Source organism: Perognathus longimembris, chromosome 8, assembly GCF_023159225.1.
Source record: "Perognathus longimembris pacificus isolate PPM17 chromosome 8, ASM2315922v1, whole genome shotgun sequence".
Taxonomy (NCBI): Eukaryota; Metazoa; Chordata; class Mammalia; order Rodentia; family Heteromyidae; genus Perognathus; species Perognathus longimembris.
In genome coordinates, this window is record NC_063168.1 from 11,321,172 (window position 1) to 11,339,958 (window position 18,787).

General features: G+C 41.0%; 1 gene segment (V, D, J or C); it reads left to right on the forward strand.

Annotated features, from left to right (window-relative positions):
- Nucleotides 1–1,830: 1,830 nt before the first annotated feature.
- Nucleotides 1,831–18,787, forward strand: part of LOC125356824 — a 38,336-nt gene continuing 21,379 nt past the window's right edge. Inside the window, 1 exon segment of the V gene segment in view lies at nt 1,831–1,908. Within this exon segment, the coding sequence occupies nt 1,854–1,908 (55 nt within the window).

Genomic DNA, 18,787 nt, shown 5'->3' on the forward strand with positions numbered 1-18,787 from the left:
AGGAAGTCCGTGAGATTCTTATCGCCAATTATCCACAAAAAATATCTGGAAGCAGAGCTATGACTCAACTAGTAGATGGATGGCCTTGAACACTAAAATTGTTGGACATAGGCAACACCAGAGTTCATTCACAGGACCAGCTTAAAGGGCTTCATATGTACGAGGCAAGCTCTCTTGCCACTGGGCCATATTCCCAGCCCCACCAGGTATTCTTAGTTGGCAGTACAAAATGGTCCAAACTTATCTTGTTCTTTTTTTTGATAAAGAATCTTTCTGGAAGGATCACTGTTTTCATTTATGAGAGAATAGGTTGGGGGTTCACTCATGATGGCGCTATTATTGGAACCAGAGCATCATTACTTCTAGGCAAGGAAATATTATCCATCCATGTTTCTTTTTGTCAATTAATATGTATGTATGTATCTATATATACATGCAATTTTATGGTGATTTCTCCACTTGTATCTATAACAAAAGGTTATTATTAAATAAAATCGTAGACAAAAATGTCTCTTATTTTCTTTTTCTTCACAAGATATTCAGTATACTATCTATGAAATATGTTATTAAAGTTAGACAGAATTTTTATCTAATTATGTTGCATTTTGTTACCCCAAGAGTAGGAATTTTGGCTGTAATTATCCCTCCTGAATTTAGTCGTCGAATAAACAGCTTTTCTGGATGATATGAAACTCCTGCCACTTACACTGTCATGTCAAACATTCTACCTCCCACATTTGTTCATATACTCCTTAGACGCTGATAACGCTGATAAGGTGAGCTAACTTTGCATTCCATGCAGTAGTGAGTTCCAGGGCCCTGATAACTGAACAGGCAAATCCCACACATATGGATATACTCTTGTGTCATTCATCTAGTCTCCTTCCAATATGGCTGTCATTTCCATGTGCTGCTGGCTCCAAGAATTTGTTCAGAGATTCCAACATAATATTCATTTTTAGGGTTCTACTCACTCTTCTTGAGCCCAATATTTTAAACCCTGCTGTTGAGTACAGTGTTCTCTTAGTAACTAGAAGTGCCCACCGAGTGGAAGAAATAAATGCATGTTTAGTCAACAAATAGACTCCAGGTTATATGAGCTCAATACTTTTCAAGGTGAATTTCTGCTTCTGCACACAGTAGCTGGGGAGAAGACATATAAAACCTCCAAAGAATAATATGAGGACCTTAAGTATGGACAATTGAAATTTCATACAAAGCTAAATTGATTTTTTTTAATGGTTGTTAAAGCATGATGGGAGAAAAATCTTTGAAAGGATTTGATTTTATAGAGCATTGGGGGCAAAAAAATCTCAGAAATGGAGGAGAAAATAAGGCTAAGAAGTAGAATATAGATGTCTAGGCATTTTCTTGTCAGTGCAACAGCTCCATTTCCTTAGTTGACCGCTATGGATTTCATTGTAAGACAGCATTGTTCATATGTTGCTACCTGAAGAATATCAGCGAATCAGAGCAATTCCAAAATTTTCTGTTCTGGATAATAAAGATGTGCCAAATTTGTCTTGTGTAAAATTTGTCCTTAAATATCTGAAACTTACATTACAGTGGGAAGGTCTCAATTAACAAATTAAAAAAAAGATGCTTTGGTCCTCAAAGGGACCATTGGCCTGATCAGCCCATAGGAAAGCAACTTCGTGATTCTCTTCTGTGGCTACAACATATTCTGTTGATGATCTTGGTCCGCTGAGACTCCTACTGTGCAGAGTTGCTGAGATGAGGCAGCTGGGCAGATGCTGCTGATTTGCATGCACCAATAGCACAGCCCACTATGCTCAGGACTTCTTCATATGCTGCTCACACTCTGCAGCTGTCAGTCCCAGACAGCACCCAGCATGGACATGAGGACCCCTGCTCAGCTCCTGGGGCTCCTGCTGCTCTGGCTCCCAGGTAAGGAAGGAAAATGAAAGGGTTTACCACAGCACAGCTTGATTCCTGACACTTCACTCTCTAGGGAAGCCTTCTTATAACTCGATTAATAGTGTGGCTTTTTGTTTTCATGTTTCTGCTTCCAGGTGCCAGGTGTGACATCCAGATGACCCAGTCTCCTTCGTCACTGTCTGTGTCTGTAGGTGAAAAAGCCACCATCACTTGCAGGGCCAGTGAGAGCATTGGGTACAGTTTAGCCTGGTACCAGCAGCCACCAGGGAAAGCCCCTAAACACCTGATCTATGCTGCAGATGAATTGGAATCTGGGGTTCCATCGAGGTTCAGTGGCAGTGGATCTGGGACAGAGTTCAGTCTCACCATCAGCAGCCTGCAGCCTGAAGATGCTGCCACGTATTACTGTCAAAAGACTGTTAATAGTCCTCCCACAGTGATACAAGTCATAACAAAAACCTCCCAGGGCAGAAGTGAGAGGCTGGGCTGCCCCAGCTGCTCCTCCTGCTGCCTCCACCTGCTCAGAAGGCTCACAGACACAGACAGTTTTTAAGAATCTGAATTGTGGCATCCATAGATACGTATGCAACAGTAAAACATATAACTAGATATTCTATTTCTGATATCTATTTTATTAGCATCTTTATATATCTGTACCTATTAATAGGATTCTGAGGTTCTCCGTATGCCTATTATGTACATGAGTGATCTTCGTCCACCATTCTTCTGTTCTCACCCTCCTGCCCTCTCACCATGTGCCCTTTTCAGGCCCACAGAATCACTATTCTATAGGACTTTTTAAAGTTTGCTGGAAGCCGAAACAGCACACATAATGGTCTTGGGTTTAACAATTTTGTTTCACAGGGTGAGCTCCAGTCCCATCCATTTTGATGCAGATCATAGGACAGCATGTTTCTTTATGCATGTTGTGCATTTATGGACCACTTAATTGCTAGTCTCTCATCTGTTGTAGGATACTTCACTGAGTCCACATTTTCACTAGAGTAAGCAGTGTCACAATAAACATAGACCTACAAAGTTAATTTATAAATGCCACCTTTACAAGTTGGCTTTTTCCCCTTTGGATATATACCCAGGTGTGAGGCAGCCAAATCATCTGGTATGCCTTTTTCTTAGGTAATTTAGTGACTCCATACTGGCATCCATACCAGATATGGTAACTTGTATTCCTACCAATGAGTGAAGTGTATTTTAAGGGAGACGTGATTGATGTCTGGTCTTCAAGTCCTCTTCATCTACTCCATTTGATCGTATAATTCCTCATTTATCTATCCTTTTCTAATTTTTCCACAAAAATAAACTGTAAGTGTGCCAAAATCTTGTAGTTAAACCTTTACAAGTCTGGTCTTTTTGGAAGACCTGGTGGAATCTAGAAGGAGGAAATTTCTTAAGGAAAAACAGCCACAAACAAGCATGGGTCCTATATATGATGTGTCAATAGTCATCTTAAGTTCATTATTTTCTTTAAAAGTCTATAAATGAGATACTGTTTTTGTGTTCATAATTATAATTTAGATTACATGAGGAAAATCAGCTAGTGGCTTTGGGTTTCCCCATCATTTGTTTTGAGTTGAATGACCATTGTTTGTAATGAAAATGTTTGCAGCATATCCTGTGGTCATGTCTTTTTCCTGCTATTTCACAAAATATGAGTTTGTATGTGGGAAAGTGGGCGTTGCATTTATTAACCAGCTTTTCAACTCATGGGGGGAGGGAACTGCAGAGGAGGGAGATGGGGAAAAATGAAAGACAAGAACAAGTCGGATAAGAAATGTACTTCCTATACATATGAAAATGTAACCCCTCTGTACATCACTTTGACAATAAAGAAGAAAAAAAAAGAACTAGGGAAGGGAAAGAGAATACCAATATCTAGAGACAAAGGATAAAAAGACAAACTATTCCAAAACCAATACTTGCAAAACCATTTCATGTAAACAACTGTACAACTCATGAGGGGGAAGGAAAGGGGGAGGGGGTAAATGGAGGTGGTAACAAGTTGGATAAAAAATGTGCTCACTGCCTTACATATGAAACTAACCCCTTTGTACTTTACTTTGACAATAAAGAAAAAAAGAATGTACAGAGGGGGTACAGTTACATATGTAAAGTAGTGAGTACACTTTTTGACAAATTTGTTACATTAGCCTTCATTTGTCTCCCAATCCCCCCCCCCCACAATCCTCCCACCCACCCAGATTGTACAGCTAATTTCCAACATATTATACTGTGAGTACTGCAAGTCATGTACGCACAGATATTTTGCCCATTACAAGGTCTAGACGAAATTTTTCTGACTGTCCAGTAAAAGTTAATTTACATTTGAAGGCACCAATGGCTCTTACTTCTAATTCTAGATAACTGACAGGTTAACAGTATGTGGTTGAAGGCCATCCTGAGAAAAAAAATTCACAAGACCGCTTCTAAGCAGGTAGAGGTGGACACCGTGGTGTGTACCTGTCATCATAAGCTATGTAAGAGGGTGAGACTTGGAGGGTTGCATTTCCAAACTGTGTCCCATTTATCTCATATTCTCCTTGTGCTTCTACCTTACTGGCACTCCTATATGTTGTCTCCAGCTGTTTCTTTCCTTGAAAGAGGAGATGAGTCTTTAATCAATGAATAAGATGCATTGTTCTTGTCTGCTGTTCATGGAGCATAGGAGAGAGCTACAGAGAAAAATTTGACCTTTTAATTATACTGAGACACAGAGAAGAATGGTAAGCAATGTCTACTTAGGAGATAAGGGAGTACAAACTCAGCAGATAATCAGAAAACACATGCAGGTTTAATTCAAGTCCCATAGAGCCCAAGAAACTACTCCATCCTTGCAGAATTTGGAGTAATGCCTTAGGCTTTGTGATTAGACCTCACTTATATGCTAATGCAACTCTCCTGTTTTGATCAGAATGACCATCCATTTCAGCCTAAGAAGTGAACCCATTTCTTTTTATGAAATCTATATCGAAAAGAGTATGAGCAGGGGGTTGCAGTTATGTAAGGAAGGTAATGAGTATATTTGTTTTTAAACAATTTTACTCCATTTTCTCCCCCCAAGTTGTACAGTTCATTTCCTATGTAGCGTCAAATGACTGTCAATGCTGTATTAGTTCATCCTTTATCTTGTATATCTGTGGTTCCCTTTCCCTTTCACAGATGGAATGAACTTATATACAAGACACAAGGTAAAGAAAATGATGAGAAATTAAAAAAACAAAAACCTAACTACATACAGGACATAGTAAGGACCTCTTGTTTCCATTTCTTGGAGTTCATGTTGATATGCCTCATTATATTATGTTCCCATATGCTTAGCAATTTTTGTTATTGAGATGCCCTGGTAAGAATATCATAGACATATTCTAATTCTTCCAAATGAGGGAAACCATGTAACATACTTTTCTTTGGGTCTTGATTACTTTGCTTAATATAACTTTTTCCAGGTCTTTCCATTTCCTTACTAATTGCACAATGTCATTCTTTCTGACAGAATCATAAAACTCCTTTGTGTATATATAACACATCTTCTTGATCTATTCATCTTCCGAGGGGCACCTGGGCTTGTTCCTTATCTTATCAATGGTGAATAATGCTGGAATGCACAAAGTTGTGTTGGTAGGTTTAGTATAGACCATTTTGTGGTCATTTGGGTAAATGCCCAGGAGGGGGATGGCTGGATCACAGGGGAGCTCAGTGTTTAGTCTTTTGAGGAACCTCCATACTGCTTTCCAGAGTAATTAAAGAAGTTTGCACTGCCACCACAGTGTAATAGTGAAGATATATTTCTGTGTGGATCAGTCTCTACGGAAATAGTGTGGGATGGGAATGTGTGTGACAGAGTCTAGAGGACCGTGTGCAGAACCCGTGGTCCTATCATGCTCCTCCACTCACCGTCATCCACCTCTAGGGGATGGCAAGGAATTCCCGCAACAAGAAATATCCAAGTCACAGGAATCACACATGCCAGACTGTGCCATGGCCCTGAACAATAGCACTTGGCAGCACAAGAAAAACCACAAGGCAGCATTCCTGCCTCAGTCCTTTTCAAATCAGAGACACACAGGGACACTTAGTTTTACAAGAAAACAACAGGATTATGAAGTTGAAGGATGTCAGAGGCTACGTTGGAAAGTGGTACTTTTTATTTTTTTATGTTTATCCTCATATTTGTTTATCTTCCTTGCTAGGCTGGTCCTGTACAACATGAGCCATACCTCGAGCTTAGCTTCTTGAATGTTAATTAGGATTTTATCATGATCCTTGAGATCTGTAGACTCCTATGTGGCTAGGAAAATAGTCTCGAGACACTGATACCTGACAAATATATTCACGATTATGTTTTAAATCTATGAACTCTAGACAGATTTTGTACTGCTTCTTCATTTTTGCCTCAGTCTAATCCATATTGGATAACTACAGTATTAAATGGTTAGAGTATCCATAAAAAATATCACAATTTTAGTGGCCAAAATAGCAGGTATGGGTTGTGTTGTCATAGCTTTGCATTCTGGAAGGGGAAACCACATGTCTGTGCAGCTCTGACAAAGCATCCTGTTTTCAGCGGTTTTTGATGAAGGTCCAGTGAAATTTCAGCAGGCTGCACTGAGACACGTAAACTTGTGGATCTACTCTTGCTGTTGTAATTTATGCAATCTATATTTCAACTATGGGATCCTTGCAGTAGCTGCTACACATGCAGACTGGAATGAAACAATGTAAAGTTCTTACTAAGAGCGACACAACAGGACAGGATCAGATTCCATAACAAAAGAAATGATAGTTACTGAGAAAAAATTTCCAACCAGAAAATTGGTCATTCTGTCATAGAAATAAAAAGAAATTGCAATTCATTTGGTGCATTGTTATCATGAAGAAGAAAGGATAAGTACTATGTTACTAACTAGATTGTAAAAATAATTACATTCAATCTTATATTCACATTTTTATGTGGGACTATCTCTGCAATTTTCCACTTTAATCCTAAACAATGTTATGAGCTCTCTAAGTGCAAGAAATTAGCTTTATCTTCCCTGTCATCTTTTTCAGCCATGTGCACCCTAATGAATTTATGAAATCAAATGACAATATTTCTAATATTCTTATAATATCTATAAACATTTAATGGTTTCAATGAATGTCTAGTACTGGTACACGAACAGGCCTGAGGACCAATGAAGGCTCAGCTCTGAACTTGCCTTCATCTATCAAGATTTCTCCTAGGATTATAGACTTGAGCCACCAGCACCTGGCTTCTCTATATATTTTAAGTGAAGCCTTTGAGGGTGAAAAGGTGAAAGAAACTTTGATCTCTCATGTCCACAGTATTCTCAATAACTTCCATTGCTTCTATGACTAACAACTTTCTTCCCTGATTCTTAACTCACACCTTTGGGGTTGGGGGTGTTGATTCACACCACATTCCATAGATGAGGTGCAAGACCACTAACTGGTCTTTCAGAGAAACCTTGTCCTCAGATGCAATGTCCTGTGGGAATCTGTCCACACTGAGAATTACCTGTGCCCCACCTCATGGAGACAAGCTCTGAAGCTGGTACGTTGCTACATATGAACACTGTATGACAAAGAATGTTGCATTTGAGTATTTCTTTTTTTTTTTTTTTTGGCCAGTCCTGGGCCTTGAACTCAGGGCCTGAGCACTGTCCCTGGCTTCTTCCCGCTCAAGGCTAGCACTCTGCCACTTGAGCCACAGCGCCGCTTCTGGCCGTTTTCTGTATATGTGGTGCTGGGGAATCGAACCTAGGGCCTCGTGTATACGAGGCAGGCACTCTTGCCACTAGGCTATATCCCCAGCCCTGAGTATTTCTTAACATCCAGTCTTCCTCTCTCCCTCTCCCTCTTTCCCCCCATCTCTGTCTCTCTCCCTCTCTCTCATTTTCTCTCCCTGAGAAAATGAGAACCTCCCTGAGTTTCTTATGTTCACGGACAGAGGAGAGAGACCAAACATATGTATTTTTAATTGAATCACAGATCCATCTAAGATTCTCTGCATGTGAAATTTTCTCCTCCTTAGTCTTCTCTCATTTTATGGATTAGCCATTGAGGTTTCTGCCCCAGGTAAAGTTTTCCAAATGGCCATCTGATTGCTGCTGTGTTTGGCTGTGGTGTGGATTGAACCCCACATGAAGAGCCGTTCTCCCTTCACTCTGGCGTCACTGGCTGTGGTCTTTGTCCTCTCTGCCTGAAGATGCCCTCTCCATACAGAGCGGCTCCAGATCCCAGTCCTCACCCTTCACAATGCTGCACGTTACCCATTCTGTGCCTATTTGAGTCACATTCCCTAAATTATGTCATTGGAACCATTTTATTGGGTGCCAAATGGCTCACCTCTACAACCCCACTACTCGGAAGGCTAAGATCTGAGGATCACGGTTCAAAGCCACAATAGGTAGGATAATCCACGAGACTCTTATTTTCAATTAACCACCAAAATAGCCAGAAAGGGAGCATTATTGGCTCAAGTGGTAGAGCACAGATTTCAAGCAGATTTCAGGCAGAGTAGCCATGCCCTGTAGCTGTATCTAGCCCCTAAGGATGTCCACATGCCCACAGCACAGCCCACTGCCCTGAGCACTTCTTTGTGGTCTGTTCACACCCTGTGCGGGGCTCAGTCCTGGTCAGCACACATCATGGACAGGAGAGGACCTGCTCAGCTCCTGGGGCTCCTGCTGTGCTGGCTCCCAGATAGGGAAGCACAGTGCTGGGAATGCGCTCCTCTCAGGGTTAATAGTGCTGCCTCACTCCTCAAGGAAGGTCTCAGGGCATAATTAATTCTGTGGGTATTTGTTTTGTGTTTCTAATATGAGGTGCCAGATGTGACTTCCCAATTGCCCAGTCTTCATCTTGCCTGTCTACATCTGTAGGAGACAGAGTCTCCTTCACTTGCAGATCCAGTCAGGGTATTAGTGATGATTTATAATGGTATCTGAAGAAACAAGGGGATTTTGCTAAACTCTTGATTTATTGGGCATCCAGTTTGGAGATTCGAATCCAGTTTGGTTTCAGTGCCAGTGGCACAGGAACAGAGTCCACTTTCACCATCAACAGACTGCAACTTACTACTCTCAGCTGAGTAGTAGCTATACAAGCCATAACATAAGCCTCTCAGGGATGCAGAAGTGAGAGCTGGATTTCCCCAGCTGCTCTACTGGATGCCTCTCTGGCTCACAGTGCATCTAAGCCATAACTGGGCTCTGAAGGTCACTGGGGAATTGGTAGAAGTGGTCAGTGACAATCTTCTCAGTCTTGCCTGTCTTTCTTGACTCTCAGCCTCAGCACCACTGACCAGACAGTGCTTCTGTTGTCTTATAAAGAACACAGATCTCGGGCTGGGAATATGGCCTAGTGGCAAGAGTGCTTGCCTTGTATACATGAATCTCTGTATTCGATTCCCCTGCACCACAAATATAGAAAACGGCCAGGAGTGGCGCTGTGGCTCAAGTGGCAGAGTGCTAATCTTGAGCAAAAAGAAGCCAGGGACAGTGCTCAGGCCCTGATTCCAAGTCCCAGGACTGGCCAAAAAACAAAAAAAACACACACAGATCTCAGGGCTGGGAATGTGGCTTAGAGGTAGACTGCTTGCCTAGCACGCAGGAAGCCCTGGGTTCAATTCCTCAACACTACATAAATAGAAAAACAGAAAAAGCTGGAAGTGGTACTATGGCTCAAGTGGTAGAGTGCTAGCTTGAGCAAAATGAAACCCGGAACAGTGCGTAGGTCCTGAATCCAAGCACCAGTCCTGATGCTTGGACTTAGGACCTGACAATTGAAAAAGGAGTTCAGAGCCTTTGGGATAAAGTATCCAGGTGGATATTATTTTCAGTTAATCACAAGAGAGGCCTTTGCCCTCCCTTCCCTCCTCTCCCACTGCTGCACCCACCTGCTGATTTGCATAGTACTCCCTAAGGAGGACCTTCCCTTCTAGGTCTGTGATAAAAGGTCAACCCGACCTTGTCTTGACCTATCAGGACTCTCCAGTTCACTCTTTAAAAAGAAGTCTTTTAGCAAGCTCCTAGAGCACTGGTAAGTACAGAGGGAGATGGACAATGAAATAATGAAATTTGCATGGGAATGGAAGGAACTGGATCTTCATATTGAGTGACATAGGTCACGCAGTAGAAACCTAATATTGTGTGGGACTTAAATGATGATGATAATGATGATGGTGGTGATCATGATGATGTTGGTGATAGTAGAACAATAAATACTAAAAATAAATACTAACAATAGTATGTGAAGGCAAAAAGGGAAAATATCTGAAGGGAGACAGGTGAGGATAAAAGGAAGGAACAAAAGGACACTAAAGGTAGAAGATGAATTAGGTATAACATATAATATGAATAAATACACACATATGTTAATCATGAAGTCTCATTAAATACAGCATGAAAAATGGCAGGTGTTGGAGGGGAAAAGGGAATAGAAATAAAAAGGCAGTGGTGTTTTTCTTTTCAAAATAAGTTGTATTCAGGTATGGAATTCTCATCACAATATATCCTCAGATCTGCCAGCTGCTATGTCACAAAGCAGGCACTAGATGGCAAACCAACCTCACAAAGCAAACAACTGAAACCTGACCTTAGAGACCTTGTCAATAGGAGCTTGAAGCAGGGAGCTCTAGTCAAGACTTTCATAGCACGCATGGTGGCTGGGGCCATGTTCATAGCAGGAGTCATGGCTCCCTGTGTGCAAGTTCCTATTTCAAATCTTACTTTGTAATTGTAGACACACCTGACAAGGCTGACCCCTCCACCAGGATTCTTGTAGTGAAGTCATTAGGTGCAGGTCAGAAAGGTGAGGGAAGGAGGGCGGGCCCTGTAGATGCGCAGCCCTGAAGGGAACTCAGAGTCCTCTGCAGTGAGCAGGTCACTGCTTGTCCTCAAGGCCACAGCCGTGGTCCTGAGCTTCGTGACGCTCAGGCTAAGAGCGAGGAAAGGCCACTGGGTGACTGTGCATTATTTCCTGGAGTTCTTTTCCACTATCAGAATTTAAAAGGAGTTAGATAATTAAAATTATATTTACTATTGTATTCATTCGATATGTAGTTTAGCACATATAAAAATAGTCATATACATTCTGCATTCATTCGTGAAGTGCTCCTCTCTGTTTTGAGAGGAACAGACTTTCTCCTTGGATCCAGACCTCATTCGGGTTCATGGTCCAGATGATAAGCAAGTGTACTTTTGTTCTTCCAGGAAGATCCTCAGAAATGTTTTCTTATGTCCTGCTTGGTCTTCAGCCTCATCTCTCATCCAGGTAGCTACGTCCCTCACAACCCAGGGCAGTGTAAGCCTGCCCACAGCGCTGGTTTGAGACAAATATTCCACCTCTTCCATGGACTCCAGTAACTGAAGTCTGTGCAGATTTGAAACCCACAAGCCACTTGCCCACACTTGCTGCAGGCAGCCCTGGAGTGTGCATCGCGAGAATTTCATGCGCTATCCTCAGAGCCTGGATGCTTTCAAACCTACTCCCATAGATGGCCTTGGCATCTCTCTTCCTCATCCTATTAATGTGCCCCCTGTAATTTACCAGATGTTCTTCATACCTACACAGAAACCAGCTGTCTTCTCCTTGTTTCATTTACTACCAGCTTTGTCCTGAACTGCATGGTAGTGAGCAAATCTTTCCCAGCCAAAGGGATTCGGAAGTATTCAGGGGACCATATGAAAAGATTACAAAGAAATTTCAGAGGAGTAGAGGAGGTGGGAATAGCTTTTAGGACATAGCTTTTTTTTTAAAATAAATCATCATCAAAAGAGGGAACATTAGTATTGTGAAATATTTCCCAGAGCGGTTATGATAGCATGTGTTTCAGAGAGTACTAATGTTTTACAAGGTGGAGGTCATCAAATCAAGACTCATGTGAAATTCTTGTAGTGAATGGTAATGAAGAAGCTGCTGATTGGGCAGCCTCTACTTGTGGTCTACTAGCTTTTTTAAAAATTTAATTTTGTTGTCAAGGTGACATACAGAAGGGTTACAGTTACATATGTAAGGTAGTGAGTACTTTTCTTGTCAAATTTGTTACCTCCTCTTAAAGAGCAGTGTTATCTTTGTGCATTGGGTTCTTGGACTTAGAATGGTGAGTTCCATGTGATTACTCTACTCATCTAACTCTGGGTATGACATTCGGCACTATGGGATCAAGTGTGTGCTAATCTCCATGTAGGGGGACCCTCTTCACTTCAATCTAGCTTCACTCCCTGTGGTCAGTTGTCCTCGATTTCCCATGATGCATACTGTGTGGCTCCAGTTCCTTATCCCAGACCCCCTTAACCACATTGCAATTTATCCTTTCTATAGCCATATGGATCACATATCCTAAACACAATCTGTAAAAACTGATTCACTAGTGGTCACTGGTTGCTCAAGCCTATAACACTACCTGCACAGGAGGCTGAAATCTGAGGATTAGGGTTGGAAGCCAACTTGGGCATAAAAGACTATGAGACTCTGATCACCAGTTCAGCAACAAAAGGATGGAAGTGAAGTTGTGGCTGATGTGGTACAACACTGTCCTTGAGCATAAAAAATCAGGAATTGAGTCAAGCCCCAGCCCTAATACACAAAAAAGTGGTTTTACTTAGGACCTAAAAGACATGGAACTTGAAGGCCTATGCAGGCTTCAGGAGCATAGTGAAGTTTAAGTAGAGTTGCGCCCTTGTTTGAGGGAACACCTCAGCTTCTGAGAGAGGAGGGTTTCCATTAATTGATAGCACGAATGTCCTCTAAAAGCTTAGAAAACATCTGGTACAGACATGCATACTACCCACAAAGCTAGAAATGATGCCAGGTATTTTCCTAAGAATAAAGAGAAAATACCTGAAGTGAACTGTTCGAGAATGAGGAGATGGTTAAGAGCACTTAGAAGAGGAAGAAACCAGTAATTTATAAGGAGTGCTCAGGCACCAATGCAAAGACCAACGGAATGTTCATATACCTCAGATCATGATGCTTTATTGCATATGTTATATTTGTTACTGTTATCTCCCATTAAAATTTTAAAATCTACCCATCTCTCTATCTATCTATGCATCAGTCTTTTTTTTTACAGAGGGATTACAATTACATATGTAAGTTAGTATATTTCTTGTGAAACTGGTTACCCTCTCCCTCATTTTTCTCCCACCTTCCCTCCCCCTTGCAACGTCCCAGCTATAAAGTTCATTTCCAACATGGTGTCTCGTGAGTATCACTGTCACATTGGTTTGTCCTTTGTCTCACCATTTTGTTGTTCCTCTTCTCTTCTCTAATTCAGACAAATGGATATACAATACCCAGGGTACCAAAATCAAATACAATGACAACAGGAGATAAACCACAGAGAAAAATGAAAAAAAAAGAAATAACTTCACATAGTACATTAAAAAGACAATATCAATGAAAATCCTCTTGTTTCCATATCTTGGCGTTCATTTCATTTAGCATCATCTTATATAATCATATGTATGTAGCTATTGAGCTATTGTGATCCTCTGCTAGGACTATCTTAAACATATACTAATTATTACAAATGAGGGAAATCATGGAATCTATGTTTCTTTGGGTCCGGCTTATTTCACTTAATATTAATATTCAAAGTTTATTCATTTACTTAGGAATGGGGCAATATCATTCTTTCTCACGGAAATATAGAGTTCCATTGTGTATATATACTTCATATTCTTGATCCACTCATCTACTGAGGGGCATCTGGTTGGTTCCATATCTTAGGTATGGTAAATAATACTGCAATGAACATGATTGTGCTGGTAGTTTAGTATGGTCTTATTTGTGGTCATTTGGGTAAATGCCCAGAAATGGGATTGGGTTCATAGGGGAGCTCTATGTTGAGTTTTTTGTGGAACCTCCATCCTGCTTCCCAGAGTAGTTGAACAAGTTTACATTCCTACCACCATTGTACCTGCACATGTATTATCACTTTCTAACACTCATGTCTGGGTAATAATGGTAATTATTAAACCCTATAACATGGTTCAGGGAAACAACCTGGACACTCTAGGAATTCTTTGTCACAAACTCCACTGATATCAAATGTAGGAGAATTCTAAAATTAACTTCCATTGGAAATGTTTGTCTTTGAAAGAATGATTTACATGAAGAAAAATAGCAAATAGCAAATGGATAAGGAGGGAAATTAAGAAAAATCTAGTCTCCTCACAGGACAACAGAAACCTTCTGTTCTTCTCTTGTCTCTTGAAACACATGATCTACAAGCATATTGGACATCCCAGTCTTTAGGTCTCTGCTTTGTTACTGAGATTTGCAGCCTGAAGCTATGACTAGCACTGCCCAGTCTTGGCTGATTTGCATGCGTGCAGAGTTCAGCCCACTGCACTGGGAGCTTCTTACATAGGCTGCTCACACCAGGTGCAGGAGGAGGATCCACCAGCACACAGCGTGGACATGAAGGCCCCTGCTCATCTCCTGTGGTTCCTCCTGCTCTGGATTGCAGGTAAGGAAGGATGATATTGGGGATTACTCATCATGTGTTTAACAGAGTTACCTGGCTTTTCATGGGAGTGTTTGGACAGCAAAATTAATTATATTGACAATGGCTTTTATGTTTCCATTTCAGGTGTCAAATGTGACGTCCAGTTGACCCAGTCTCCATCCGTGTCAGCATCTCTGGGAGACAGAGTCGCCATCACTTGTAGGGCCAGCCAGGGCATTAGCAATAACTTACACTGGTACCAACAGAGAGCAGGGAAAGCTCCCAAGCTCCTGATCCGTTATGCAACTACTTTGCAAACTGGGACCCCATCAAGGTTCAGTGGGAGTCAATCTGGGACAGAGTTCACTCTCACCATCAGCAGCCTGCAGCCTGAAGATGTTGCCACTTATTACTGTCAAAAGGGTGGTAGTTATCCTCCCACAGTGATGCAAGTCATAACAAAAACCTCCCAGGGAAGCAGATGTCAGAGGCTGGGCTGCCTCAGCTGCTGACAGAGCTTCTCAGATGCAGCCAGATTTCTAAGGTCACTGGAAAGTGTTGGGAAGAAAGTCATGGAGCCATCTCCACACCCAAACTCTCTGTCCTTCTGCTCATCCCAAGCAGCTCACACCTGACCACGCCACTTCTCACAAAGAACACAGATTGGTACTCATTTGTAGTCCAGGTTGTGTTAAAAGTTTGCAGTCACTCAATAAAGCAGCAGCCATTTTAGTTACATCAGGCAGGTTTTAAATAGTAAGACAAAATAACTTGTGAAAACGATTTCTGAAAAATAGTTTTATAAAGAAAAACATCATTGAAAATGTTTGAAAATAATTTTTGATTGCCAGGTATAATTGTACTTGAAGTACAATTTGAGGTTTGGGTACGTGTCTATGTCGTGCAATGGTCTGATGCATGTAATTGACAAGGTAGTTCATGACCTTAAACATTTATAAGTTTCTCATAGTTAGAGGTGTTTTTTTTTTCCTTTCTGGACGTGAGATATTAAACAACACTTACTTCAACTTACCTGTTAACAGTGCACCACATATTTCAATTCATTTACCATAAAATGAATTTCTTTTTCATGCTCAATATCAAATTCTTAATAATTTCTCAATTTGACTGTCTCATCTATTGAAAGTAAAATGAATCAGGATATTTTTAGGAAATAATTTTAAGAAATATAAAGATTTTAGTGATGCTATTTTGGAAGCTTTGAACATCAATATTTTGTGTATGCTGCTTGATCTCTTCCTGAGTTGAATATAACCACACAAAAATAAAAAATACATACATGTGAATAAATAGAATACATTCGAGACAATTATGCAACTACGTGACTGGTCCAGTTACATTACATCAATATTTCTAAGACGAAACAGAAAAGTGCCTTCCATTTACCATACAGACATACAGAGTCATAAATTCATATTTAGTAATTAAAATGTATTTTTCTGTATGAGAATGTGTGTGGAAGTGAGAAGTTGGATTGGGATGGACGGGGTGAAATGACGAAAGGGTGAGGTAGATCAAGAAACATTGTATTCATAAACTGACATATATAATAGTTATCCTTTTGTACAACTACCTATAGATATTCAAAACAGAATTAAAAACATGTACTATGTATGGAGTTCTCCCTTATCCACACTCTCACCTCTGTCCACATGGTCCGAGTTTGTGTTGGATGGGTAGGATTGAGTCTTTCATGGCTTTCTAATTTCATATGAAATTTGAACAGATCACAGGGAAGCAGGGAGAGGGAGAGAGGTGCTGGGGAGGAGGGAAGGTGAGAGAAAAAAACGAGGAAGGAGGTAGCAAATTTCACAAGAAATAAACCTTACCTTACATATATAATCTTAACTCCCCTGTACATCACCTTGACAATAAAAATAAAATAAGGTATATAAAAAAAGAAATGCACTTCCTGAAGAGACTGTGATGAGACTGTGATTAGTTCACAGCTGACCCAGTGAGGTCCTGGCCCCACTCTCAGAATATGTGCAGGAAGGCAATGCCCAACACCATGTTCACACGGGCCTCTTCTTACAAGCAACTGGTGACCACAGCAAGAATTTAGTCAAACTCAGCCAATGAAAAGTGAAGTATTTGCATGAAATATGTAAGGGACACTTCTCAAATAGAACTACTTCCTGACACATAGGAAGCAAACACAACTAAACGTGGGTGAGATATTATTTTCTTCATACTCAGAATGTGTCCAGATTTCATAATAATCAACAACATCTCTGAGAATATGTTACAGACACAAAATTACAAAACTATCTCAGATTAGTGAATCTGCATTTCAGTATGTTAACAATGATCCCTGGAAGGTTTAGGAAACTGTTTAGTAGATGAGTATTGCATGTAGACAGATGCTTTTTACTGCATAGTTAGATCACTTAAGAGCATTTCTATTTCAACCACATCTCTCTCTCTCTCTCTTTCACACACACACACACACACACACACACACACACACACACACACACACACACATCTACCAGTCCTTTTCTAGAACAAAGTAGTTGACCTAAGCACCAAATAAAGAAGAGATGCAGAAAGTTCTAGATGCAGTTACTTCATCTGTTTTTTATTCTGGTGTTGGCTGCCTTGTCTGTGTCACAACATGGTGTGTCAATAAAAAGAGAACCAGCTGTAAGGTGAGGTGGACAAACATACCGTTGTCTTCATTTCATAACAATTGCCTATGATGAGAACTGACTCACTCTATAAGAGCAGCTTTAACCCTCCAGAGGGCAGGACCTCCTAGAACCTGGTCACTTCCCACAAACCACCTCTTCCATTGGCCAGTTTGGTCCATTGGGCATCAATACAGGCCTCCTTCTCCAGGTGCTCTTTTTTAACAGATGAAATAAAGCCTAAAAACCACCGAGATACATAAGCTGGCTAAATTAGACTAGGACTTGACACATCAATATTTTATGATAAGATAATAGGAATTATATATATTTGAATATATCATCATCATCATCATCAGTAGTAGCAGTAGTATTATGTCAGGCTTGGGGTTTGACTTTAGGCCTGAGTGCTGTCTCTTACATTGAATATGTGTTCATACTTTCAAATATAATCATTTCTACCACTAGATTAAAAGACTATTCATTAGGTTACTATCTGTAAGAGGAAATTATATTTTCCCTGTAAATTCTTCATCTTAAGGCTTATTAGGAAGTTCTTTTAGAAACAGAGATTCTAACCTTGTATTTAAGTCCCTGAACAGATAACTTGGCAATCATGGGTATCAGGCTCCTCTTCATCTAGATCAACTCCATGCACTTATTGGTCAACTCCTTTGAGGATCATTGCTGCTGATCCTCCAAGTGTCTTTCCCTGGACTAGATGAGGGAGCTGCAGGGGTTCCGTCCATGGATCCATGTCTTTCCTAGACATGCATGTCTTTCCTAGAGATGCTGCTGGGCATAAGGCTGCATATCATTGGGCTTCTGATGCTGTTGTAGGGTGGCAGGACCATGTGCACCCAGTAATTCCCACAGTCTCAGACGTTCTCAGTAGGGTCCTTTCTTCCCATGCTCCAGGCATCATGGATTTTATTGGTTATCACCAAACACAGAGCACATCTGATGTCACTTCTCTCAGAAGAGCAGGCCTTGCCCTCCCTTTGGCTCTTCTCACACTGTTGCCCCCACCTGGCTATTTGCATATTGCTCCCTAAGGAGGACCTTCCTTTCCAAGTCTGAGATAAAGGCTCAGCCCTGAACCTGCCTTGACCTGACAAGACTCTTCATTTCACTCCTAGAAATGAAGTCCTTCTCTCAGCTCCTGTGGCTGTTAATGCTCTGGATCCCTGCTAAGGGCAAAGGGAGAGGAAGAATGAGAGTGGGGTGGTAGGTTTGAGCTCTCAGAGTCCATTTGTGCCCTATCTCTGTAGGTCTTGTTATTCATGAGGAAGGAAAGTGAGATTTAAGCCTGGGGGAGTGAGGAACATTTCAGGAGGAGCTAAAACCTTTGCATCAGTGTAGACAATGCTTGGTGTGAATAAAATATGACTTAAAATAGCTCTATCTTTCATATAAAATATTTTAGATCATAAGTCAAACTTTGAATTATTGCTAATAGGTACTACATATCAAAACAAATAAAAATGCATGCTTCTGTATGTTCGTGTATAACCTTGCACTTATGTCTTATTCTAATTTCAGGATGCAGTGGAGATGTTGTGCTGACCCAGACTCCACTCTCCCTGCCTGTCACCCTGGGAGAGCCGGCCTCCATCTCCTGCAGGTCTAGTCAGAGCCTCCTGCATAGCGATGGAAACACATATCTGAATTGGTACCTGCAGAAGCCAGGCCAGTCTCCACAACTCCTGATCTATTGGGTTTCCAACCGAGCATCTGGGGTCCCAGACAGGTTCCGTGGCAG